Here is a 25,439-nt window from a genome sequence, read left to right on the forward strand (position 1 = left end):
ACACATAAAAAAGTGTTTCATTTACGTGTATAAAAAATCTAAGAATAAATAAGAAAACTACTTAAAAAGAAAGGAAGCACCTCCTTGAACATAGTAATAAGGAGGCGCAAATACAAATTGAAAGAGTACATAAGCCACAAAGTTAAAGGTCTGCAACTATGATCACAAGTTACAACCTGTCAGCCTTGGAGTCAGCGCAGCTGACCTAAAATTCCACCTTTTCTACATCTCAAATTATTTGAGCACGATGTTGATCTGCAAGCTCTAAGTTCCTCCAATTGAGTCCTGCGACTCAATGAATTAGGTTTAATCTGCCAAGTGTGTAAACTATTAATTGAGTCCCGCGACTCAATGAATTACAATTGGGTCCCGCGACTCAATGAATTACAATTGGGTCCCGCGACTCAATGAGAAGATTTATGGCGTGCATGCTCAGTTGTGACTTAGAAGCGCTACCAGGTGCGCCAACCACTTGTACATGTGTAATTATGTAATCAAACTGTGAAAATATTCCCCCAATTTTTCTGGTGTCCTGTAGTCACATAAGAGACTCAAGCTCACACAACCATAATGGGACTAAGACCGCAATCTACAGCTATACTGTTGCTTGAAAGCCTGCAACTAAGGACCGCTAAGTGCTATAGCAAACTTGTTCGAGATATTGCAACTAGAATCACTGAATCACAAGTGCTCATCCTAGTAGGAAGCGCTCATCTTAGTAATTTATGTCAAGACAATGAGCCCCCGTCAGAGAAGAGCTCATCTTTGTGAATGAAGGTATGACAGGAAGATGAGCTCCCATAAAAGTCACGGACTAGTCCTAGAGACTTAGACATAAAAAGCACAAACTCTTTCTGCTAAGAAATAGGCCAGCATCTTCATCCACCCCGACTCCTGACACCGTACTATCTGTTCCTTGACTCTTACCTTGAAAAACCTATACCGTTTCAGAAGCCAGTATCAGATTGAAGTTCTAACCTTCACGACATTTCCCAGTGCGCGCCCTTTCAACGTGTTTCTTTTTGTTACTCTAAGGAAGAGTACTTGGGTATTACAAGTGAGTTCCCCTTTCCTTAATTATCTTTCGGAATCTTCCCAGATTCCAGGCGGGGTTATCCCAGCGAACCACACCTGTAACTCAGGCCCCCGCTGCTTCAGGCAATCCAAAACACCCCTGCCCTGCAGGCCCTGAAATTCTAAACAGAGGGCACTTAAATACCCTTGACTTTTTACTAAGTCAAGCCCCTCCATAATAAAAATATATATAAATTATTTTCTAAAGCTTCCACCGGTGATTAGTATCTACCAATCACCGTACCCTTTTCTACCTAACTATCCTCATAAATGATCTTTGCAGCCGGTGTAGCTAGAAGACAGTAGTCTTGGTATCGCCGCCGCTGACAGGAGGGGGGGCGGAGAAGTTGGTGTATCATTATGGTGTTCAAAATTGAAAAAACTGTGAGTTTGGCTGGGAGATGTCATCATAATTTTATGTACATTGACATTTTCCCAGCCAAAATTTGCTTTATACTCTTATTTTAACAATTGAATGTGCAATTTTGAACACCATAATAAAATCATAAACTGCAATTTTGGCTGGGAGGTGACACTTTAAATGTTATGCGCACTGGCATCTCCCAGCCAAAATTAGCTTTATGATTTTATGTAAAACAGTGACATATGCAACTTTGAACACCATGCATGAACCCCTCCTGAAACTTAGGAGACTGAGGGTTCCTTTTACTACCCTCAAACTATCCTTTATCCCAAACTACTTATTCCCTTCATTGACCAAACCACTCTATTGTCTAGTCTGATTGAGATCTGTCCCTTTAATCTCATGTGTTTGGCCTACCTGCCCTAGGTCTGGTAGCCAGGGCACCTTGCCCACAGTGGCACACACCCATGAAAATTTTGGGACGCACTCTGGCGGGCCCCAGACCCTGAGGCATAGGGAGATTTCTGGTGTGTATGTAATGGACTGTGTGTATCGACAGGATGTTGTAGTCCGATTGATGATTGATAGACAAGCCAAATCATGCGACAGTTCTATTTTTACAGTACATAATACAACCATGCACACAGTCTTTATTTTATTTCACTGGAAGTTATCTGAAGAATTCTCTAATCAATACATACAATCCTTGTTCTTCCTTCTTTCTTTCTTCTGATTCCTTTAGTGAGTCAATCTGTGATTTTATTTATGGATGGATAGCCGAAGAGTAGGAAAATGCTTTTGATGATGAATGGGTACATAACATAAAGATGCTCTATTTGGTGTGTCTGGCAGCAGGGAATCAGAGCAGGAGGGGTGTTGGATTTTTTTTTCTGTCAGGGGGTAGTAGTTGAATGAGAAGACTGTGAGATCCTGCTGGAGAAGACGCTGGGTTTGACGGCTGCAGCGCGGGCGGATTTGAGGTCAGAGACGGCCTTGAGGTTCTGTTTCTGGATGCGATCCTGGAAGGAGCTCGAGTAGAAGCGATGGGTAGGTTGAAGCTGGTGAGGAGAGGGGTCATGGCTGGGGATGATGAGGGAGGAGACTCGGAGGGGGGCGGGGGAGGCGCCCAAGTCGACTCGTCCGTTGGTGCCGACGGTCGTGAATTGGATCGCGCGTAGCTTGGACCAGGCTTCCTGGTCTAATCGGTCGTCGCCGGTGGGCTCGATGAATTTGCGGAACTTGGTCTTCTCCTTCTCCGACGGAAGTTCGGCCCGGTCGTCCGATCCGACCAGGGGAAGCACCCTCCAGAGTTGGACGAGGTATAAGCATAGACTGACGCATCCGACGGCGCTGATAAAGATGCCGTTCTTGGTGAACAGGCCGTCGCGTTCCCACTGCTGCTTGAAAGTGTGCGATTGGCCCTGTTGGTTGTTGAACCAATGGTGATTCGAACCGTCGTCGTGGACACTCGAGTAGAAGCCGGCTCGAGCGGACTGGTGTCTGTTGATGAACTGTCTCCAGACCGATGAGAGGTTGAAGTGTGAGTCGGCATAGGCAGCCTGATTGGTCCAAGTGGTCGATGTGCTATTGTTCCGCCAGCTCCGATTGGGTGTTTGAGCTCGACTGTCGTTCCATCCTTCTTGGAAGCGGATGTACCTTTGTCTCCTGCTGGGCGAGCTCAGCAGTTCGTAGGCATCCCTGATCAACTTGAACCTCCTCGTGATTTCATCTTCCCGCAGAGCGCTCGACGGAGGATTGTTACTCTTTGAGGTAGCTACGTCGGGGTGGTAAACCTTGACGAGCTCGTAATAGCGCTCCTTGATTTGGCTGGTCGAGGCAGAGCGGGGAAGATGGAAGATCTCGAAGGGGCTGGGAGAGCGGGAACTGGGGAACTCGAAGGAGGTCGATGAGGAGGACGAAGAAGAGGCAGAGGCATAGGATGCTGCGAGCGGGTTTCGATTGGAGGATGGATTGGTAAGCGAGGGCCTGAGACGACGAAGTTTCTGGTTGATCATGAGAGCTGAAGAAGTGAGTATGTGGTGCAGCTGCAAGTGGTTTTCTGAGTCGGTGAAGCTGAATGGCAATCGATGTTTGATGGGCGTCAAGTCGTTTACATAGCAGTCTGGGTCTCCTTGGTGGTCGTCAGCGATGTACTTGACTCTTGATCGTTGGTGCGCAAGCCCGGGGTTTTATTTTTCCGGAATAAACGAGGCTTCCGATCGGTGTGTCTGAATGGTGTCGATGAGTGTTGGCAGTGTTGTGTTGAGGGCCGAGGTGCGGATGAGAGTGGAGATATGTTGTATCGTTTCTTCGACGTCGAAGGTTGACAGGGGTCCATCTGCGCGCAGTCCAGGGGGCTTGGAAGCTGCCCTGCCGCAGCCAAGCCCCCTCCAATGCCGACACGCCAGCCACCGGCCGAATTGGTGCGCCGGATTGGCCCTCTGGAGATAGCTGCAGCAAGATTCCAGTGGCCATTGTGTGGGCTGTGTGTTTATGTAAGAACAAAAGGCTGTCCGCTTCTTGCCTAAACTGCCAGTTTCCGAAACCCAGAGCAAGATACATATTTTTCCACTGTGTGTAAGAGGGGAGAAGTTGGTTGCTGATTGGAAATACCGCCATGGCCAAAGGAAAGAGCAGTTAAGAACCTCCATCGCATCCCCTCTGCTCAGAACACCCACCCTCTGCTGAAAGTGGAACCTTCTTTTTTTTGGCAGGCCAACCAACAACGACCCAGCGGAGGACATCAACGAGACTCGCCCAGAAGAATGGCCCAAACTGCCAGCCCAGCGAACCCCTGCTAGCAGAACTGCCGGCAAAGAAGAAAACAAGCAAGACCCAGAGAGCCGCCCCACCCCAGAAAAAGGCCATCCCCAAGCACACAAACAGCCCCCCAGCACAGATGGATCCAGCCACACATCACCCGGACTCGAACTGCCAGACCAGCCGAAACTGGGAACAGAGCGAGAGCGGCCCCCAGGGCGGAGATCCCCACTTGCTGGCGGCCACCACAAACGAAACGAACTCGCTCTCAGAAATCACCAACCAGCTAGAGACCAGCAACACGAACCAGGCCCCAGAAATCAACAATCATCAGAGCATGGCCACCAATTCTCACCATGGAAATAGTCATCTGCAGCAAGAGCGCCACCACCCAACAGAGCTTAACCCTGCGATGGACCTGACCAGCAATGCGCAAGTCGCTAATCAGCACCCAGCAGAAATCGCTGGCCAGAAAGATGTGCAAGCAAACGGTGTGCAGGGGCACGTAGCTGGAAGTGTCGATCAATCAGACCCCCACGGCCAATCAGTTTCAAACGGGATAGTCGATACCAATCGGACGGACACTCGGCCGGAGGATAATACCCACGCAGGTCCCAAGGAGACGCACATCGATCAACAAGTCAATACCAATAATGCCCCGGAAGCCGAGACGACCCGCGCACCCTTCTCGCCCTCGCCCAGTCCGATCCCCCAACGGCGTGCCAAACGACCAGCCCCACGGCCATCATCACCCTCACCAGCGCTGCCAGCACCCGCGACGCCGCCCCACAAGCGGGCCAACTTTTCACCCGAGTCCTCGGCCAGTCCGATCCCCGTCAGACGCTCCCTCACCCGCCGGCCGGCCTCCATCGTCCCTGGGCCCAGCCGACCGGCCTCCCGACCCGCCTCGCCACCCGACCATCACCCTAGCCAGTCCCCCTCCAAACGCTCCAGGCAGTCTTCCCGCTTGCCCTCCACTGCCCTCAACTCCCCCCACCTCCATCCCAAACCGGAGATCGGAGCCTCGCCATCTGCTTCTCAGGGCCACCCCTCTAGACCTCCCAGCCAAGACAAACCCAAAACGGCTGCGAAACCTGCTTCCACCGCGCCTCCCCCTCCTAAACCGACTCGGAGACCTCAACGCCCAATCAAAAGAGTCTCTACCCAACCTGCGAACGATCCGAATCCGGAGGATGGTAAGCTTGGCCCTGCGAACACTCCTATTCCGGAAGATGTCAATTCTCATACATTACAATCGCTTTCAGATTTTTTCAACTTGTCGAACCGTAAACAGATCCACTTCGTCTCGAAAACGCTCGGCTTGAACACGGCTTCTCCAGCACCCAGCAGTGAGTTCGAAGTCAAAAACAAAACAGTTCATAGTTATATCGATCGACTCTAATCCCGTTTTTGGATAACAACCGGTCTTGTTTTGGTTTCAGATCCATCGACATCGAAATCGCCGACCCGGGCTAGCGTCGACCCACCGCAAAAGAACGTCAACCTCGTCGACCTCAGTGGCGACGAAAACTCGGACGAGGTCGATCCTGACAGCGACGATATGTCTGAAGAAGATAAAAAGGCTAAGAAGAATAATTCTTCGCGTGCCCTCCCCGATTGGACTAAAGCTCCCAAAATCCTTCCACTCGACAGGTATTTTTTTTCTTGGCTACTCCTCTCGACTCAAGTTGTCAGACACCTTCGCGATGAATTTGTTAATTGAAGATGTTTTTTCCGAATTGGTAATGATAGCTCATCGGATGAAGAAATTGAAGGCTCAGGCCATCCGAACGGGAACGGAAAACAAGCGCAACATCGGTCTGGCCAGAAGCCAGGAAAAGGGGGGAAGCAGGCAGACACGAGTGTGCCGGAGCCCGCGAAATCGAGATCGCCCACACCGCCGCCGCAGCAGGACGAAGAGGCGATGCGAAAGGCGATGAAATCGCTGTACAAGACTCTCACCCATCAAGACCACGTCTCATCGCTCCAGAAGCAGACCTTAGAGGCCGCCCGAAAGCTCGAAGAGGCCCGGTTGATCCAAACCTTGAACGGATTGGACGATCCGATGGTCCCCGCTACTTACACTACCGTCGTTGCGCGTAACCAGAACCGCCCCCAAGGCTCGAATCAGCCCGCTAATCGTAGCCTTGGTGCTATGATCACCCTGACTATCAATATGGTGATGGACCCCCGGGTCGCTGCCAACGCAACTCAACAGGCCAAGGACCATTTCGAACGGCCGACCACTTTCAACATGCAATCGGTATGTGATCGCGCTTTTTCTCCTTTTGTGTGATTCTAATTCTGCAGCCTATCCCCATCCCTCATGCCTCTCTCGGTCGATCACACGCACGCAGGGAGAAAAGTTCGACGTCATCTATCAGAGGTTCCACGAGCTCACCGGCCTGCCCGCCCACCAATTGGTCGTCTCTTATGACCACATCAAACTCTCACCCTTCGTGACCCCCGAATCGGTCAGGATATACGGAAATACGGCTCTAAGTCAGTGATCGATTTCGTTTTCTGGTCGCAGCAGACGCCATTTCTGACGATATTCTTACTGACGGTTATAAACAAATCTCGTGTGGGGAATGGTTTTGTAGAAGTGTACGAGAGCAGCGCGTGGGAATATGTGACCTCTTTACGACGACAACGTGCTCATATACCCAGTCAACCAAACGAAGAGGAGCTCCTACGTGAGGAGTTGAAGAACCTGCCGCTGGTCAGCCAGGATGAACAAGGTTCGATCGAGGCGGCTGGAGTGAGCGGTGAGACGCAAGATGTGGAGATGGCCTCGCCGGAGCCGGCAGCGGCAGGCCTGCTCAACCTGACTGTCCGGACTAAGGACAAGAGCAGGGTCGAGCTCAGCGTCAAGCCCACCACTACCATCCGCTCCATCGTCAAAAACACCCTCATCGAACTCGATCATCCCCTCCAGTCTCAGCCCCCGGACCCCAAGAAATTCAAGATCCACTTCGACGGGCAGGACCTTCCCTTCTCTTCTACTGTCGCTGATCACGATCTTGAAGATGACGACGTAATCGACTTGTCCTTCCTATGAGCTTTTCTTCCTTCTTTTCTTTTCTATACGGCAGTAAACCGGATCAACTTCTTTCTCTATCTCTCTTCATTCATATATCTAATCCATCTGCACATCGAAAACAAAACAACAAAACGAGTGAATATAGATATGACTTGTGTATATACATCTGCCGTTGTACGCGCAAAGATTGCTTACCAGCTGTCCAATCATTTTTTTCTGCCAACAATACACATTGTTTCTCGAGGGCGACATTGCTTGGCTGTAGCCTGTGAAGAAGCTGAAGAGACCTTGGCGAAGCCGTGAAGTAAGCCTCCGTCAGGCGTGAGGTCCCGGAGTCGAGTAAGCTGGGCACGTGTGGGATATGTACAGCAAAAGCGAAAAAGCTTGCGGGTGCGGGAGGCTGAAGATTGCCTTCTGCATATCAGCCACACACCTGTACAGCTCCACTGGAGCACTTCCCGTCAATCTGGGAACGCCTTCCAGACCCAGATCTGAGCCAAATTTCGCAGGGAAATTTAGGCTTTGAGACTCTGGGAGGCTCTCAGATTGCTCCCAGATTGTGACGGGAAGTCCTCCACTTTACAGGATGTCACATCGCCTCCGGGCGCGAGCTTAACTAAAGCCACTCGTGGTGAGCGGGTCTGGGCGGCAGCCCAGCCTCACCAGAGAGGCTTATGAACTAAAACACAAAGCTCGCGTGTGCCAAGCGTGATATAGAGGCCACTCTTTCTCTCCTGGTTTCTAAGCCACTCATCAGAATTTTTTCTTTTTTTGTTTATCTGACAGCTTACCATCTTCTTCATTTTTCAGTATTTTTTTATTGCTGGACTCTCACCCCTTCACATTTGAAACTTGACAACAAGAAGTAGTATGACTGCGCATGGTCCTTGCCCTATGGAGCGCAAGCCAAATCCAAGTTTGAAATCATGAACTTCAATAATTTCTTTCCAGTAGAAACAATCAAGATTTTGCACTAAAAAAAATACTGAAAAATCCAGAACATGTAGAACTATGATGTATTAAAAACTAGAAAGATGATGTTGAGTGTTGAGAGTGTGGTGATGCAAATAAGGCTGCTCCCAGCCAAACCTTGGAATTGGCTCAGGCAAGAAAAGTTTTTTAGTATGCAAGGCCCTCCCTCTGGTTGGGGTCGCTTTGCAACCAGCCAAATGCTGCACGCCCGCACGGAGGCTGGGACTTGTGTTAAGGTTGCTCCGGGCAACTGGTTGAGCCTGAGTTGCGTGTCGGGCCGACTATTGGGTGGGGCAGATAGTCCTGGCAAAGTGGCCGATGGGGGTAAAATTGCACCAGGATTCCAATGGTGCATGTTGAATAATCGCCATAACTGAGTGACACTTCTGCAAAAGGCTCACAAAGATCTGACTAAGCAGAAAATACTTTCTGTCAATTGGCTCATCCGCTCATCAGTTGGATCCGTGAATCCATCCTTTGATTCACCTCAGTCGTTGCTCCTCCCCTTGCTTCTTCCTCACTCCTCTCCCTTTCCTTAAGAAAGTCTCTTCTGCCAACATTTCACCTCCACACAATCTCCTCTGTCTTGACCTTGTTCAAGACCTGTCTTGACATCGCTCAAGACTCCTCATACGCTCTCGACCTCGCTTGGGAACTTGTCCTCATCTCAGATTGGCTCCTTCTCCAATTTGGTGAGAATCAAACACCATCCTTGGTCATCATATCACTTCCCTTGGCTGATCTCTCTTCTTTTTACATCTTATCTTTTCTGTTTAAGTGTTCTTGTTCACCCTTCTCACCACCCCCAAAAGGAAGGCAATGTGCACACATTGCCATGTTCAATAAATTGTTGATACCAAGGTATATCACACAGCCAACCTAGGTATTACAGAATATCAACCTTGTTGTTCCAGAAGTTTTTTACAGAAGTTTAACCCTCTTACAGGAGTTTAATTCAGTTGTCACAGAAGTTAAACCCATGTAATAAAAAATTCAAGAAGAAATTTCAACTGATAATTTTAATGAAAATATTTTTTGGTGTGGTTTAAAACTCATGCCCTGGAGTACCCTGTCATTGGTTTAAATTCCTTTGAAAGTGCATTATTGCCGCATATGTAGGAACCTATCTGCAGGGGTTATCATTCTGAAATCTCCATTTAGTTGTTGTATTTTACAAGGGTGAAAGCGCTGCGCTTCAAAAAGCGCAGCGCAGCGTGAAGCGCAGCGGTTTTGGTGGCCGCTGCGCTGCGCTGAAAGTAGCGGCCCCGCCCGCTGCGCTACCGCTTTTTGGGTCTGGCAAGAAGCGGGGACCCGCTACTTTCAGCGGTAGCGCAGCGGAACCATCGCTGCGCTACCGCTTTTTGAGCTGGCCGCGTAGCGCTGCCCCGCTGCCAGTCAAAAAAGCGCAGCGCAGCGCAGAGCGCAGCTGTTTTGGTGGCCGCTGCGCGGCGCTGAAAGGAGCGGCCCCGCCCGCTGCGCTACCGCTTTTTGCGTTGGGGAAAAAGCGGGCCCCCGCTATTTTCAGCGGTAGCGCAGCGGGACTGGCGCTGCGCTACCTCTTTTTGGGCTGACCGCGCAGCGGTTCCCCGCTGCGCTGCGCTAAAAGACCGCTTTTTTTTGTTTCAGCCTTGTATTTTAGCCAAATGGAGGTACAATAAAAGATTTGAGAACACAGTTCATATATATCTGTGTAATAGTCTTCAATTTTCCTTGTATTGAACATAAAATTGTTAATCATATGTTTTCTCAAATCAGTTTCACTGCTTAGTTGTTGTTTTTCTATGATAAGTTCATTTTCTCTTTCAAATTGAATAAATAATTTTGTGTAAAAAATGGTTGAAACAGGCCAGGTGACTTTGGAAAATCGTCAGTCACATTAAAGATGGTGGAAGTTCAAAATCATTTGGGTGGAGGTTTCAGCGCTGCAACCCCTACCCAATCCCAGTAGGTATTAGCCTGTCCCATCCAGGAGGGTATGGGTCGCCAGACGCCTTGGCTACACTTCCGGGCGCGCTGCAACCCTGCAACATGTACCAGGGCTTAACGGGTATATCCTGTCCCTTCCCGGTGGGTTTGGGTCACAGGACAGCCCTAAAACGGCCGGGTACCCCGCGAGTTCCAGCCTAGGTGCACATCTACCCTAAAAGCAACTTTGGACAATCGTCCAAATTCACCTGGCCTTGATTTGGCCTCCCTGACAAAGTACAAACTCCGTTTTGATTCAAAAGGAGGTATGACCTTCATTTGGACCTCCATCAAATGGAGGTTGTACACCCATCAAATGGAGGTTGTACACCCATCAAATTAGGTTGTACACCCATTGGTTGGAAGTAAAACCATCTTTTCATCAGACATTGCATTCACATCCAATTTTTGACTACGCGCACGCCAAAAAGCGTAGACAGTTATGTACACCATTATTTTTTGGCGGGCAGGGACACATACACCCAGATACCCGGTCCTTGGTCCCGTACGCCTGCATAATTGGCGTACAGGACTGGGGACACCAATTCCCCAAAGTCCAGCTCTACGAGAGGAATACATACCTCTCGGCGAGATTTACTTTGACCAGCTCGCCGAGAGGAATACACACCTCTCAAAGAGATGGACTTTGAACAGCTCGCCGCGAGGAATACAAAACTCTTGGTGAGATGGATTTGTACCAGCTCGCCGAGAAGAATACATCCCTCTTGGCGAGCTGGGCTTTGACCAGCTTGCCCAGAAGAATACCCTTAGCAATCTGGTTTACAAATTCAGCTCTCCAGGAGGTATGTATTCTTCCTGGCGAGCTGGTACAAATCCATTTTGCCTAGAGATATTTATTTCTCCCATCAAGCTGGAATTTGAACAGCTTGCCAGGGTCAATTGGCTGGGGTTTCTTGGTGTACTTCTCCCTGCACGCCAAAAAACAATTGAATACACACCTGTGTCTGCCTTTTTGGCATGCATGTAGTAAAAATTTGGTGTGCACTTAGCATGACCCAAAAGAAAAATAAAAGAGAAAAGGAGATTTAGAACTCTATTCCAACTTCCCTTCCACAGGGGGAAGTAGAGTTCCGACTCACAAGAAGCTGCAAGACCCACATTCAAAATTTTAGATGCGCCAAGGCAGTGTTAGCAACCTCCTGGGAGCCAGAATCCTAATTCTAGTGAGTTTTTATGTAAAGCCACAAATAATTACACATCTTATTATAAACTGCACACCTTTGGGTTTTTTCAAGGTAGAAGGTAGGAAGAAGCATATATGATCTTTTTAGGTTCAAAGTTGAGAACATATAAGAAACATATACAACAAAAGTTTCAGCATTATTTGCTCTGTTTACAGCTGTTGTTATATATATATTTCAGCATGGCAATGTGCACTCATTGCCTTCTTTTTTTGGGCGGTGTCTCTCATCACGTCCCTTGTCCTCTGGTTGTCTCTGTATTTCCTGTTCTGTGTGGTGGTAAATCCTTTCTCTATCTTCCTCCTGTCTTCCTTTCCTCTGTCTCATTGTCTAATTCCTTTCTTTCAGTCTGGTTCTTTGTTTAGCAATACAGATCAATATCTTCACAGTGCAACCCTCAATACCCCAATGTCAATAATGAAGGAAATAGCATTTTTCTTCAAATTATATTCCTGTATGCAGCTTGACATACAGGAACTATACAGGCTTGAATGGCAGTGGCTGAGATTCCAAAATTGGGCCTGCCATACCGCAAGCTTTTTTGCTTTTGCTGTATGTACCGTCCCTGTCTGGACCCTCCTGTTGACAGCCGTGGCTTCACCGGTATGATGGACAAAAGTGGTCACTACATAGAAATGTCAGGACCCCGCCGCTCCAAGATGATTCCCAGGTAAAGTCAGGTGATCTGGAGAAACTCCGCTCCACAGCTCCGCCGCGTTGTAGGGCTCTGAGTGGGATAAATAAAGTAAAGCACGTTGTGGTGGACAATCTGGTGCACGCGTAAGATCAAGCTTTTTTGCCGCGCATGGCGCGCGCCGGAGGACGTCAAGATTCAAGGCATCAAGACCTCAAGTTTTATCCCTCAAGGCTTTCTCAAGTTTCAATGACGCGGCGTGGCGCGCATCCTCAAGGCGTCTCAGGTTTCTCTTCCTTTCTTTCTTTCCTTTTGTTTCTGTTCTCCTAGTTCTATTTTTCTTTCATCATGTTTGTTAATTTCTTTTCTTATATGCGCGCCTTGATTAGGTTTTGGATGAGGAGGGTTGGTTTTTGTCTTGTTTCATTTTGTTTTGTCTTGTGTCTGCGGTTTTGTTTGTTGTAGCGCGCGCGTGCGCGCTAGGTTGTGATGAGATGTCTGCTACATGTCACCAACTCCAAGGTTTGAGTTCAGTTCAAACTCAGGCTTTGGAGCGGCATGGACCCACTCTGAACCATAAAATTCAGTCTTCCATCAAAGTTCAAAGTTAGTTATAAGCATTGGCGCTTTTCGCCCGTATTGCGAGTATCACACGTCTTCAAGGTTTATTTTCCCCGCAACACCGATCTCCTCCACTTCTCTGGTTTAGATCACATCCCGCCGGCAGTATCCCCGGCTCCATTCTCAAAACAAACCCGCCGACGCGCATCTCCAGCCGTCGTAAAATCAATCCCCCCCCAACGCTACACGAATCTCAGCGCTCTTTTACGGCCAATAACCCCGGAGGGCAAACGCTTCTTAGGTTTCCTTTTTTCTCATTCCCCTCCCCCAACTGCTTCCGGCTTAGCACCAGCAAGAGTTCCTTGTAGTAGTGTGCGGTGGACAAACTCCACATATGGAGTATGGAGTAGTCAAGAGGCGGGCGAGGAGGAGCAATTCAAACTCAAGGATTTCCAACACAACATTCCTCAACGTAAAATAATCTAGCTCCGCAAAAGTAAACAGTAAAATAAAGCTCTGCCGCATAAAGAAGATAACTCTGCCACAAAACTCTGCAAAAAAACCGCAAGAAACAGCCGTAAAGCAAACACAAAGCTCCGCAAAGCACAATCGTAACATAAATCAAGTCCGCAACGTAAAAACTCCGCTCCGCAACATACGCAAAGTAAAAGAAGCACAACAATCCGCAAAGTAAAGTAAAACCCGTAAAAAGAGAGTCTGTGGGGAGTATCATGATTCCTCCCTCCCCCACTGTGGTTTTATAGAGAAAAGGGAAGAGAAATAAAAGATATCCTCCGCCCGCCTCCCACGCACGCCATCCGCTAACTCTGTTCACACACGCACACTTGTCATCCGCTGTGGTCATTATTCCTGTGTTTGTAGGAGAAAAATTCAAACTTTTATGGGTACTCACAAAACGCCTCAAGATACAGCCAAATGGACATCAGAAATGGAATCTAGGACCAAAAATAACCCCTAGTCACCCACTGAAACCACTCTCATATCTCTACCGGATCAGAAGATACGCAAATCACCCCTTTCACGCACCAGTCCGAGTGGGTTCACACACAGACTCAACTCTTGGCTACCATACTGGGCATAATGCATACGGCACATGAATTACTTATCTTCCTTCCTTTTATCAGTCCTCACCTCCTATTTTTCCCTTGCATATGTTTGTTTCCCATTTGCATATCTTTGATCTTGGAAAATCCTTGTATGAATATATATGATCCTGTTTGCATACCATCAACCTCAGACATCAACAACAATCCTCTTATATATCTCATCTTCAAACATATCCTATCACAAAATAAATTGCCAAGCTTACCTTGGTGGTCTTGTTTTCTGATATACAGAAAGGCAGAGCTTGCACCTCACCCATACCTTTCGCCATTCAGCAAAAGGGTCTCACGACACCTTTTGAGTCTTACACCGCCAAGCGCTATACACACGCACGTCATCCGCCAAGCTCCGCTCTCACGCCAACTCCTGTCGCCTCCGCCGCTCGCCTTTGACCACTGTCAAACTCCTCTCTCTAGCTTCCACGCCCCTGTCTAGCCTATGATGTCAGGATCCCACACGCCGCCCTTCTGGCTGCCACGGCTTCCCTCAATCACCACCTCCGCTATATAGTCCGCGCTGGCCTGCCTTGTCTGAGTCCAGTTCCGCCGTCGAGCTCCGCGCGCCGCCGCCTTCAGTTGTGCACTCCGCTCCGCTCCGTTCCGCACCGTTTCTGCACCGTTTCTGCACCGTTTCTGCACCACTTCTGCACTGCCTGTGCGCCGCGCTGATTGCTCCGTGGAAAATTTGACACGAATTCCAGAATTGATCACCACACCGGTGTGTCTCCTTTGCCTTGGGCTTGGTCCCGAAGTTATCTGAAAACAGCCCCACCTTGACTGGTTTTGAGCAGTCCGTTCAATCCCTGAGCTTGAAGTGATTGAAAGGGTTTCCAATCATCTCACTGCACTTGGTGATCATTCACTAGAACAAGTATTGGGGAAATTTTCTGGTCTGTTATACCATATGACTAGTTTGGTTACATGTGAGCAATGTTGATTGGACTTAAGCTTCTGGATGGGAAAGTGGGATTCTAGAGAAATGCAAAAGGAAAGCTAGACCTGATTCCTGATATGACATCACTGCAAGAAGGAAAGGCTGTGCTACTGCAACCAGTTGACACACAAGAGATCACTCCAAAGAAGCTTACTTGTTGGGTCTAAACCAACATCTATGGGGGTCCCAGATTACACAGGAAGTCCTCCAGTGTCCAGATTTTTCCGGGAAATATGGGCTCAATTGTCTCAAATCCTAGATCTGCCTGGATTTCCCTGAAAAATCTGGGAAAATCTGGGTTTCCAGATCGGCGGGAAGTCCTCCACTTCCTTTCAAATCTGAGACCCTCTAACTTAACACAAGTCCCCCTGGTGGGAGGCTTGCTGTGGCTGGCCGCAAAGCGGCCCCTCCTGCAGGGAGGGACTTGCATATTATTCCCAATTTCATAGGGAAGCAGAAAGTACCAAATGGCTGTAAGGTTTTTTAACTTTTTAATAGCTCTGCCCCCAGCACCTCCAAATATCTGAGCCACAGCTCTCTGACCCTTTGACATCTCCTCTACAACTAGAGGCCAAGGCAGCTTCGCCGCTGCAAACACAAGGTCTAATGCACTTGCTTGTCTCTCTTGGAGCATTGAAATGTAGTAAAAATCCCATCCTATGACTAAAGCTACTACACATTTCTTCAACCTTCCATGAAATGAATTGGAAATTGCTCTAAGATTCCATTATTTTTCAAAGCTCAAATTGGTCTTGAAAGTGTTGTGGGATTTATTTCCTCCAATATCACCATTAAAGCGTCTCTGGAAGCCTGTTGGCTTCATATAGATTTCAATTTAAACTGTTATCAAGAAGGCTCACCAACAACTAAACCAAATCCTTGAATCAACTCTGCAGCTTACTTTTGATAACTATCAACCATGAGCATCTTTGTTCAAGCTAACAAGAACCTAAAATGCTTGGGGATCAATTTTTAAAACTCAATCAAATGACCCAACACAGATTCATTGCAATTTACTACAGATTTATAGAAAAAAAGACAAATTGGAGTAGATATAAGTGATTTTTGGAATTGACTAATTCAACAGAATGATGGCCGTTGGAAGATTTGGAAGCCAAAACATGATCATGATGTTTGTTATTTGCAAATGATCTACTTTTTGGAGGGAGAAGGCAGGGTATGGGCAGTATTGATTTTTCACTGAGGTACCAATCTCTACAGACCATGAAAAAGTGACTGGAAAGCATATGGACCTCAATTGGCTGGAATTGAAAAAAGTTCAAAACATACAAGGTTTAGTGGCATGGAAAACACCATGACATAGGCCTTTGTCATGCCTTCCTCCTCACTAAGTTTAGGAATTGTTCTGTGCGGACGCGGAGGCCCTCTTTCCCTCATCGAGGGTCTTGACGAGCTGCCTGCCGGCCGGAAGGTTGCCCTGGAAGAGGATTGGTTGACATTTGTGGCCTGCAGCAACGAGCTTGGTCTCGGAGCAGAAGCTGAGCGAGACGAAGGGCAGACTGGAGGTTTAATGACATGGATTGCAGGCGAGCTTGGTGACATGGATCACATGGGGAGCTGCGTCGGGTCCGCTGGGGTGGACCAGCGTGACGGCGGAGTCGTGGGTGACGAAGGCGGGAGGTTCCTCACTGTGCAAGATGCAGATGTTGTGCACCCATCCACCGGTCGCGGCGAAGTCTACACAGATTGTGTTGAATGGGATCCGCTCGCCCCAGACGGTGGGCGCGGGCTTGGAGTTGACGCTTTCGATGTACGTGATGAGACTCAACAGGTGGCCTTGGCCGAGCCGACGGCAGGCAAGACCGAGTTGGGGAGGACTGGGGACGGTGGGGCGGAGCAGCTTCTTGAGATGCTTGGCCACCCACCAGTTCGACTCGTGGTCGTGCTGGCACGCCGCGATTTTCCGTGCGCCTGAGCCGACGGCAAACTGGGCCTCGCCGGGCGACCATCAGACAAAGGTGGCAGAGCGGTGCAGGGGTAATAGGACCAAGGACGACTGCCAGTTCCCTGGCGTGCTGGGATCTAATGAGTCTGGGCCGTACTGCTATACATATGCCCCAATAATAATTTACATATGAAAAAAACAGTTGGGTGGGGCAGCACTGCACGGCGAGGGAGATTTCAATCTGAATCGAAAGAATAACTGACCATGCGGGTTCCTAGGATTCTTGGCATAATCGTGAGCTGTATGTACAACGTTGCGTAATGTATGTTAATACAATGGGTTAGAGAGCTCCGCTGGTGCGAAAGAATAAATGATCAACAGGGGGCAAGAGGACCAACATTTGAGCATGGCGTTTTGCATCTTGTTAACCAGGTAAAAAGTAATGGCCCCACCAATCATGAAGTGACTCATTGGCCTGAACACGGGAGTGGGCCAAGCTCGGACACCGAAGAAAGACTGAAAGAAAGCAAAGCGAGCAAATATGGTAGAAAGAAAAGCACATCAGATGGGCTTTCACGGGGAGATATAATTCTCAAAAGATTGTACATACCATTTTTGAGGACTTTGAGAGGAACGGGTTGACTTGCAATCAGTATCAGGAGTGTGCTGTGCTAGCGGTGAGGTCGAGGTGGCCCGGTGTCGAGTGCAAGGTTGATTGATGAATCCTTTGCAATCAGCAAGTGGAAGCATTGCGAGCCAACCTTTTGCCAAGTCACAAAATGAACTGCTAACTGACCTCAATGACGGGCTGAAAAAGTTTAGATCAGCTAAACTCCAGCCTGGGCCAGGATGGCTTCTCCGCTCGGAATAATCATGTGAAGCCGAGGAAAGAGACGTACCCTTAGAGCGCAATGTTCGCCGGGGCCCACAGCCCCAGCCCCAGCCCTAGCAATAGCAGCAGAGGCAAAGGGTTGATGGACAAATCGAAGGGCGCGACAGGCCGCGAGGAGGCGGGCAAGGCTTTCCCGCAACGGAGTGGTCTAGGGAGAATGTGTGTGGCTGGTGTTTAGATCAGGTCAAAGAATTGATCAACAATCAGCAGGGTAGAAGCTTGAAATGTGGAGTTGCTGGGTCAGGATTGGCAACATGGAAGTGGTGGTTTGGTTACAAGCTTGGACCGTGGTGTTAGTTTGGATACGCCCGGCGGTTGTTTGGATACAAGCTGACACCGTGGCGGGGGATGTGTGGAAACGGCCTAGAAACTTCTCATCAAGCCGCGCGGCAAAGGTTCGGCGTTGTCGTGTGCCGTGCGGGTTGTTGTGGGGGTTATGTTGTGTTGGCCTGGTGATGTGACTCTGTCGTCAAGGCCGTGGTCGTGTGGCGAAGCGGCCGTTAGTATGGTTGCGGTGTGGTAGCTAGATACGGCGGGGTTTGGTGTCCATGGCTTGGGGGGGTGGGTAGTGTGCCTGGACGGTATCGAAGCATTGGCGTGGTCTATAAAAGGAGGGGGGGGGATGAGGGTAGTTTTCCTCAGGCGACTCACGAGCTGTAATTCCAGCTCGGGGGTCGTCTCACCCCCGTCCGCTGTTGCAATTGCGCAGTCCGGCGGGGGATACTCATGGCCCCCCCTTGTGCTTTAGGGCTGGGGGCCTTCCTCCCGACACTTTTGGCCCTGCTAGACAGGGAAGGGCGGAGGGCCACGATGCGTCAGCTTGCTGCGCTAGGTGGCTGGGCGCGGTTTTTTGTTTTCCCTCTGTGACACTTGTAATTTTGTGCGCTTTTTTTTTGTGTTTTTTTTTTTACTGTGGCTGTTGCGGTTTGGTTGTTGCTTGTTTTGTAGGGGGGAAAACCTCTGAATTTTTTTTTTGTAATTTGTCAAGTTGTAGGGGAAACCCTTGAATTTTTTTTCTGCGAACCTGAGACTTTAATATACTTGGATTCTGTCCCCTCAGAATTTTTGTATCACTCTCAATGTATTTTTGATAAATTTTTTAAAAGTGACTTCTCAAGAAATGGATCTGCACAAGGATTCACAAGGCTGTATTGCTTGTAGATCATGTGGACCAAAAAATCTGCATGCTTTCTAGGTTGTATGTAAATTGACACACTGTATGTACATAAGCTAAGATCACCACTGTGCTTCCCTCTGGCCAAATGTGGATCCACACATGGATCTTCCAAACTTAAGACATGGTTTGGAATTTTGTTTTTCTTCCTTGAACTAGATTCCTGGACACTTTTTTCACTAGGGATTGCTTCTTCATCTTGTAACTCGCCGCCTCCTTCCACGCCAACAAATCCAGTCCAGCCAACGCCGCCTTGATTGTCTTCGGTAAGTCGATTTCCGGTCCAGAGTCCAATTGCGCCAATTGTTTTGCCTCCTCCGCAGCTATCACATCCGTCTTTTCTCCCCCCAATTTGAGCATTATCTGATTCAGCACAAAGTCCAGGTCTGGCTTTTTAACGCTTCTCTTCACAGGTAGGTTGAGGAAATCCGGAAAAGTTGCCAAGGTCGAGTGTATAGCGCGCCGTTCACGAGGCAAGAAGAACGACCAGCCAGCACCCCCATCCGGATATCCGATGAGAACCGCATCCTGCGCTCTTTCGTCGAGTTTCTTCCGGCCATCACTGGGGATGTGGATAAGAGCTTTTGCTCCGAAAGGGTACAGCACATCCGGATTTGGTTTTATGCCGTTGTAAAGCTCAAAAGCGTTCCTGAGAACCTTTTTCTGAGTGCGGAAAGGGATGAATGAGGTTACCTCTGCCTTTCCTGGGTCACTAGACACTAAAGCAAGCCCCCCAATCTACAATTGGAAGGTTTATGTAGTGATAGTGGAGGTGTATCAAAAGATAGCCTACTTTGAGCAGGTGGCTCAAGGGTTAGGGGCAGGCTAAATCCACACCAAAAAATTACTAAATCCACTCCAAAAATGGAGTGAACAATATTCCACTCCAACTTTCATTGGGTGAACCATAGTCTACTCCAAATTTTGTTGGAGTGAACAAAATTACACTCCAAAAAAGCCTGTTTTTTGGAGTGTACCCATGATGCACTCCAAAAATTTTGGAGTAAACCCAATTCCACTCCAAAAATATTTTTTCCAAGGGAGATTTTTCATTTTTTTTTTTTGGAGTGCACAGATTTTCACTCCAAATATATTGGAGTGGATTAAGGCTTCTCAAATTTAAAAAAATGAAATTTTGAATCTGTATAATAACTTTGAAAAATGTATATTTGGAGTTCTTGGGATGGAGTACCAGGAAAACTTTATAGCAGTAGTATGCAGGTTACATGAATCAACCTAATTGAATCCCCCCAAATTTATTTCTGGTGAAGGTTTTAGTCATTGTAGAAACTGAAAGGATTGTACATACATCATTTTTGATGTATTTTAAATACACATATGATGCTGACATAAGGTTTTGTTCCTCTTTGAGAACCCTGAATTCTTTCACTAGAATATTGTGGAAAACCACTCCAATAAATTTGGAGTGAATGTCTGTGCACTCCAAAAAAATGAATCATTTTACTTTGGAAAAAAATATTTTTGGAGTGGAATTGGGTTCACTCCAAAATTTTTGGAGTGCATCATGATTACACTCCAAAAAACAGGCTTTTTTGGAGTGTAATTTTGTTCACTCCAACAAAATTTGGAGTAGACCATTGTTCACTCCAATGAAAGTTGGAGTGGACTACTGTTCACTCCATTTTTGGAGTGGATGAAGTAATTTTTTGGTGTGGATTTAGCCTGCCCCTAAGGGTTATGGTAATGTAGCTGATGTGTAAGTGTTGTAATGAGGTTGTAATTTGTATGTCAGGGTGTAAAACCACAATATAGAGTGGGGCTAATACTGTAGAGTGAGCAAGTATTGTACTGTTATGGGGTAAGCTGAGTGCAAGTAGTTTGCTGAGAGAAATCACAACTGGGGGGAGGAGAGCCTCCTTAAATAGAAAAGAGTGAGGGATTTTAGCTCCAGGGGAACCAGGGAATGAGGGATTTTAGCTGCCCTGAGCTGTCAAATGAGGGATTTTGGCTGGTGGTACAGCCTAGATGAGGGAATTTAGCCCAATTGACAGGTCACATGATGTAAAGATGAGGGAATTTAGCTGGCCTGGCCTGTCAACTGATGTCATCTGCAAGCTGCATGAGGGGTTTTTGCTATCTTGACACCTGCATGATGTCATCTGTCAGACTGTCAGACTGCATAAGCCTGCATCAAGTGTACATAACACTGCATGACACTGCATGACATGTGCATAGCACAATGAAATGAGTGCAGCTGATGAGGTAAAGTTTATGTAAAGGTTTAGACAAGCTGTCAGGGTGGTCCATGTAACAGATTACATGTCCTGGGTAAGTGTGGTTCATGTAACGGATTACATGACCTGAGTATGGTGTTCGTGTGTGTGAAACTAAATGATGGTGTCTTGAAGGGGTTGTAACTTGTGATCCAGAGGGGTTTAAGGTGTTTTTTCCATGGTGTCCTGTGTAGTTTTGGCCGTAGAATACAGTGGTGCCGCCATATTGGTTGATTTGAGAGTGTACATATGAGAAAAAAGGAATTTTTGAAGGGTCAATCTAAATGCACGCCAAGTTTTGACTACGTGCACGCCATAAAATTGGAGTACACAAGTCAGTACGCCAGGATTTGAGGCGTGCTCAAAGATGTACGCCAAGAAGAAGGGAGTGCCAAGGGATGCACGCCATATTATTGGGCGTACGGGAATACATACGCCAATCATCATCAATTTTGAGGCGTGAGGACATTGGCACGCCAATTTTATTGGCGTGCAAGAGTAGACACGCCAAGGAGTCCCCATTTCTTCCACTGGAGTGCACGGCTGCTCACACCAAACTTTACAGTTCTTGGCGTCCACTGGCTTGCACGCCAAATTTGCATATTGTTGGCGTGCACTGCATGTGGATTGCACGCCAATCCAACTACGGGCTCCAAATCCAACTAGGGGCTCGTAACTTAGTTTTTTTTAAGCTCCTTGTCGTTGATTCACGGCAATAGACCAAGGAGTAGATAGAAAACAACCAAGAATAAAAAAATAGATGAAACAAAAGGGAAAATCAGGAAACAGTGTAATAAATAAAAACACTTCACTCAACACGCCTGAGTGTAGAGGTTCAGGCCCTTCAGGATATGATTTTGCCAGCCGGCTCCACTTCCCGAGATCAGACGGGTGGCCAGAATAGGAGGGGGAATGGGTTTATCCTCCCCCTTCATAGTTACCAAAACCCAGTGGTTTTTGTTGGCGTGGAGAAGGTAGATTGTATCGGTGTTTTTGGAGTCTTCGGGTCCGAGATTTAGGGGAAGGAAGGTGTTGCAGCATTCTAAAGAAAGGAATACTATTGGTCAAATATAAACGTTCGCAAGGACCTGGCCATGGGCCATCTTGTCGAGCCATTTTGCGCGAGTAACCTTGGAGTTGATCGTTTTCAAAGTAATTCCTGTGATGATCTTTTTGACGGATTCGCTGTTGCCCTGTAGTTTTGAGTAGAGTTCGAGGTTTGCTTCAATTTCTTTGATCATCTCCCCCCTAACCTCGAACCATCCATCATCGTCGTATCCAAGCGCTTTGGCAACACATCAAAAGCCGCAATTACCGTCCGGTTTGGGATCAAAAATCCCCTTAATGTGCGGCCGAATTTTTTGTGGGACCTGGGATTCATAGAGCTGAATAAATCATTGATTGATCAGTTTCATGTTATCATAAATAAACTTAGGGAAATCCTCACCGCTAAAGAGAGGCTTCCCACGGCGGAATCAGATTCTACTTTATCATCATCTCCGGCAATGTCACCAAGATGAGATTCTTGCTCATCATCACTATCTCTGTTGCTATTTTCATACGGAATGGCATCAGAGTCATCACTGTCGTTGGATTCTTCAATGTGGCTATCAGAACACTCCAAATCTAGCTCAACGTCATTGCTGCTGCAATCATCATTGCACTCGTTTTGATTGTTGTTGTTATTGCTTTTTTTTATTCTTTTTGATTTCTGTTTGGTAACCGTTGATCGGGCTCTCTTCTTCTGGTCGGACTTCAATTTAGCTTCCACCAATTCAAATGACGAAGGATCTCTCTTTGTTGATCTAGATCGTCGGACTTTTTTTAGCGCTGGCCTACCTTCAGTTTTGATTTTGCCAGCAGGACCTTGAATTGGGATCACAATATGGGTTCCGGCTATAATATTTTTGATTTGTTTAAGAACTTCAGGGAGTTTTTCAGTCGATTTGTTAGCAAGGGAAACTGTCAGGGTCCTGATCTCGTCATCCAAGTCTATCTCAGACTCTTCGGTTATCTATAAAAACATCTGAACAAGTCAATAATCCTTCTGGATGTTAAAATGAACCTGAAACTTGACTCACAGTGGTCTCAGGATTGTATTTGAGATGCCACTGGAAGTGGAAATCGCTTGGCAATGAAGTATCTCTATTGTTCAAAATTTCCTGAATCTTGTGCAAACAAGGGATTCCAATCCCAATCAAGAATGTTTTTGAACATGTTTCGGTTGGATTGAGTTGAGCTATCTTCGTGCATTGTGGCAGGCATTCTTTAATCGCAAATGTCAAGATCTTTCCCAGGAGCGGTACAAAGCACTTTGGAACTTTCAAGAGGGTCTTGATAGTATCTCGACCAATGGACTCGTGAACATGGTTAATTTGGGAGTCTACGGCGTTGGCTAACGCCTTAAAAACCGCCAGCAAGTCGCCACGTGAGTTCTGCACAAAGGTCTTCAGATATGCATGGCCGGACTCCACTCTTGAAGTGTTCAGATTTCGGAGGTGAGGGTGCTGGCACGCCCATGCCACCACAAACAATTCTTTCTCCGGAAAGATCCAAGTGTTGAGGTACTTGAGAACAGCCGGGCGAGTTGAAAGAAACTGCTTCAGAATTGTTAACCGCTCCTCATAAACCGCAGGTGTCTTTGAATAGGTTGTTTGATTCCAAAGCGCCATAAATTTATCCCAGCGACTTTCTTTCGACTTCGCTTTTTTTTTGGATTTGGATTTGGTAGATTGGGTATCAAGTTGATCAGATTTAGTAGAAGGGAAATACTTCTTGCAGTTTGTGGTGATGTTTTTGTTGAGGTGCCATGTGCACAGGTTTGCTTGAGATTCAGGGAATACCTGTTGCAACGCCTGTCGTAACGCTTCGTCTTGATTGGTTATCAAAACCTTTGGCGTTCGTTGAGGGCGCCAGATATGTTTCTTGAGATTTTGCACAGCCCAAAGGGTGTTTGGAGCGTCCTCGGACGTCATGAAGCAGAACCCAATCGAGAAAGTTCTGTTGGAAGCCGCCTGACCAATTATATGGAGCAATGGAAGGTCATGTTGATTAGTTTTGTAGGTTGAGTCTAGCAGCGCTTCATGATGGTTGATCCTAGCAAGATGAATTGACCCCGGATGAGCAAAGAACAAGTTCATGATGCTGCCATTCGAGTCGACATCAACGTTCCAGGACCAGTTTGATTCCTTCAACACACTCAAGAGGGCCTGTGCTGGGGACCTTCCATCCAAGTCTTCGCGACGTATCTTCTGAAGTGCGTTGTGTAAGAGTCCGCTTGGGACTCTTCACTGTCTGGGCTGGCACACGGCACAGAGGCCTGAAAACGGTTTCTAGGAACCACTCGTGTATTGTAAAGTACTAGCCCAGGAGAGAAGTTCAGCTTCTCTCTGTACATACAACTGAGAAAGGAAAGGAAGGGGAAAGATTGGTGCTCACCTAGCCCAGCAGAGAAGTTCAGCTTCTCTCTGCTGAGCTAGGAGGGCGTGGGGGAGCTGAGTCTAAGAGTCCGTCGATGGCTTATGTAATACCGGCTTGTGAGTTTCCGAAGGGGGCTTCACAGTCTCCCCCCCTATAAGACATAGAGGACGAATGTTCAGGATGATCGGAGAGAGTCGAGTTGTCGTCCGGAGTAGAGGGCATTGATGAGGAACGGAAACGCTTGATTTTCGAAATGTGGAAGGTTGGATGTCGCTTGTTGCCTTCTGGGAGAGTCAGGGTCACATTTTGTCCGTGATTGAATGTTTTAACAACTGGATATGGACCTTCGAAACGATCTTTCAGCTTGTCAACGCCAGTTTGGTGTTTCCCACGCCAGTCGGCCGAGTTTAGGAAGACTCGATCACCGACTGAAAGAGGAGGCGGGTCGGCTCGTCGTTTGTTATGTTGGATCGCTTGTTTGACCCTGCTTGCGCAGAGTGTGTCCCGGGCTTCTTCCCAGGTGTCCTCACGGAGCTTGATCCACTTGTCAAGGGTGGGGAGATCTGGCGGTGAGTCTGTAAGTGGCGGGGGTCGACTTGGGAAAAGGGAGGGCCTCCGTCCGTAAAGTAGTTCGAAAGGACTGAAACCTGTAGCCACGTTCACGGCTGAATTGATAGCATATTCGACGGCGGGTAGGGCCTCGAGCCACTTTGATTGTTGTTTGGATGTGAAGGTACGTAGAATTTGACCGACTGTTTTATTTGATTGTTCGCTACGGCCGTCGGCCTGAGGGTGGAACGAAGTGGACATGTGAAAATTGATGTTGAGACGGTTCATGAGGCATTTCCAGAAACGGGATGTCCAGGTTTTGTCCCGGTCGCTGATGATAGAGGTCGGGGCTCCAAATCTGGCAACCCAGCCACTGAAGAAGCGGCTAGCAGTCTTTTCGGCCGTGTCCGTTTGGAGAACCGGGATGATTTGAATGAATCCCGATAAACGACAGGTACACATCAAGATCATATCGTAGTGGGTTGCCTTACGCAATGGGCCCACGAAGTCGATTGCAATGTCGGTTAAGGGTTGACGAGGAAACGAGGGAGTGAGCATCTTGCCCAGCGGTGCCGTCGTGGGAGCCTTAGTACGCTGGCAAACTTCACACCGCTCGAGGAGTTGTCGTATG

General features: G+C 47.7%; 3 protein-coding genes across 3 annotated transcripts; 1 reads left to right on the forward strand and 2 right to left on the reverse strand.

Moving 5' to 3' along the window:
• Positions 1-2,331: 2,331 nt before the first annotated feature.
• On the reverse strand, positions 2,332-3,453 carry PtA15_1A186 (uncharacterized protein; the record flags this gene model as incomplete). Its single annotated transcript, XM_053165186.1, has 1 exon — positions 2,332-3,453. The coding sequence occupies one exon, from the start codon at positions 3,451-3,453 to the stop codon at positions 2,332-2,334; it is 1,122 nt and encodes a 373-aa protein (XP_053016403.1).
• A 602-nt stretch (positions 3,454-4,055) lies between these two features.
• Positions 4,056-7,259, forward strand: PtA15_1A187 (uncharacterized protein; the record flags this gene model as incomplete). The annotated part of the gene is made up of 7 exons (XM_053165187.1): positions 4,056-4,074; positions 4,153-5,394; positions 5,464-5,547; positions 5,641-5,851; positions 5,951-6,461; positions 6,556-6,700; positions 6,802-7,259. The coding sequence occupies 7 exons, from the start codon at positions 4,056-4,058 to the stop codon at positions 7,257-7,259; spliced, it is 2,670 nt and encodes an 889-aa protein (XP_053016404.1).
• Positions 7,260-16,161: 8,902 nt separating this feature from the next.
• On the reverse strand, positions 16,162-16,829 carry PtA15_1A188 (uncharacterized protein; the record flags this gene model as incomplete). The annotated part of the gene is made up of 2 exons (XM_053165188.1): positions 16,162-16,587; positions 16,803-16,829. 2 exons carry the CDS (start codon positions 16,827-16,829, stop codon positions 16,162-16,164), a joined length of 453 nt encoding a protein of 150 aa, XP_053016405.1.
• Between the last annotated feature and the right edge of the window lie 8,610 nt (positions 16,830-25,439).

This window comes from Puccinia triticina, chromosome 1A, assembly GCF_026914185.1.
Source record: "Puccinia triticina chromosome 1A, complete sequence".
NCBI lineage: Eukaryota > Fungi > Basidiomycota > Pucciniomycetes > Pucciniales > Pucciniaceae > Puccinia > Puccinia triticina.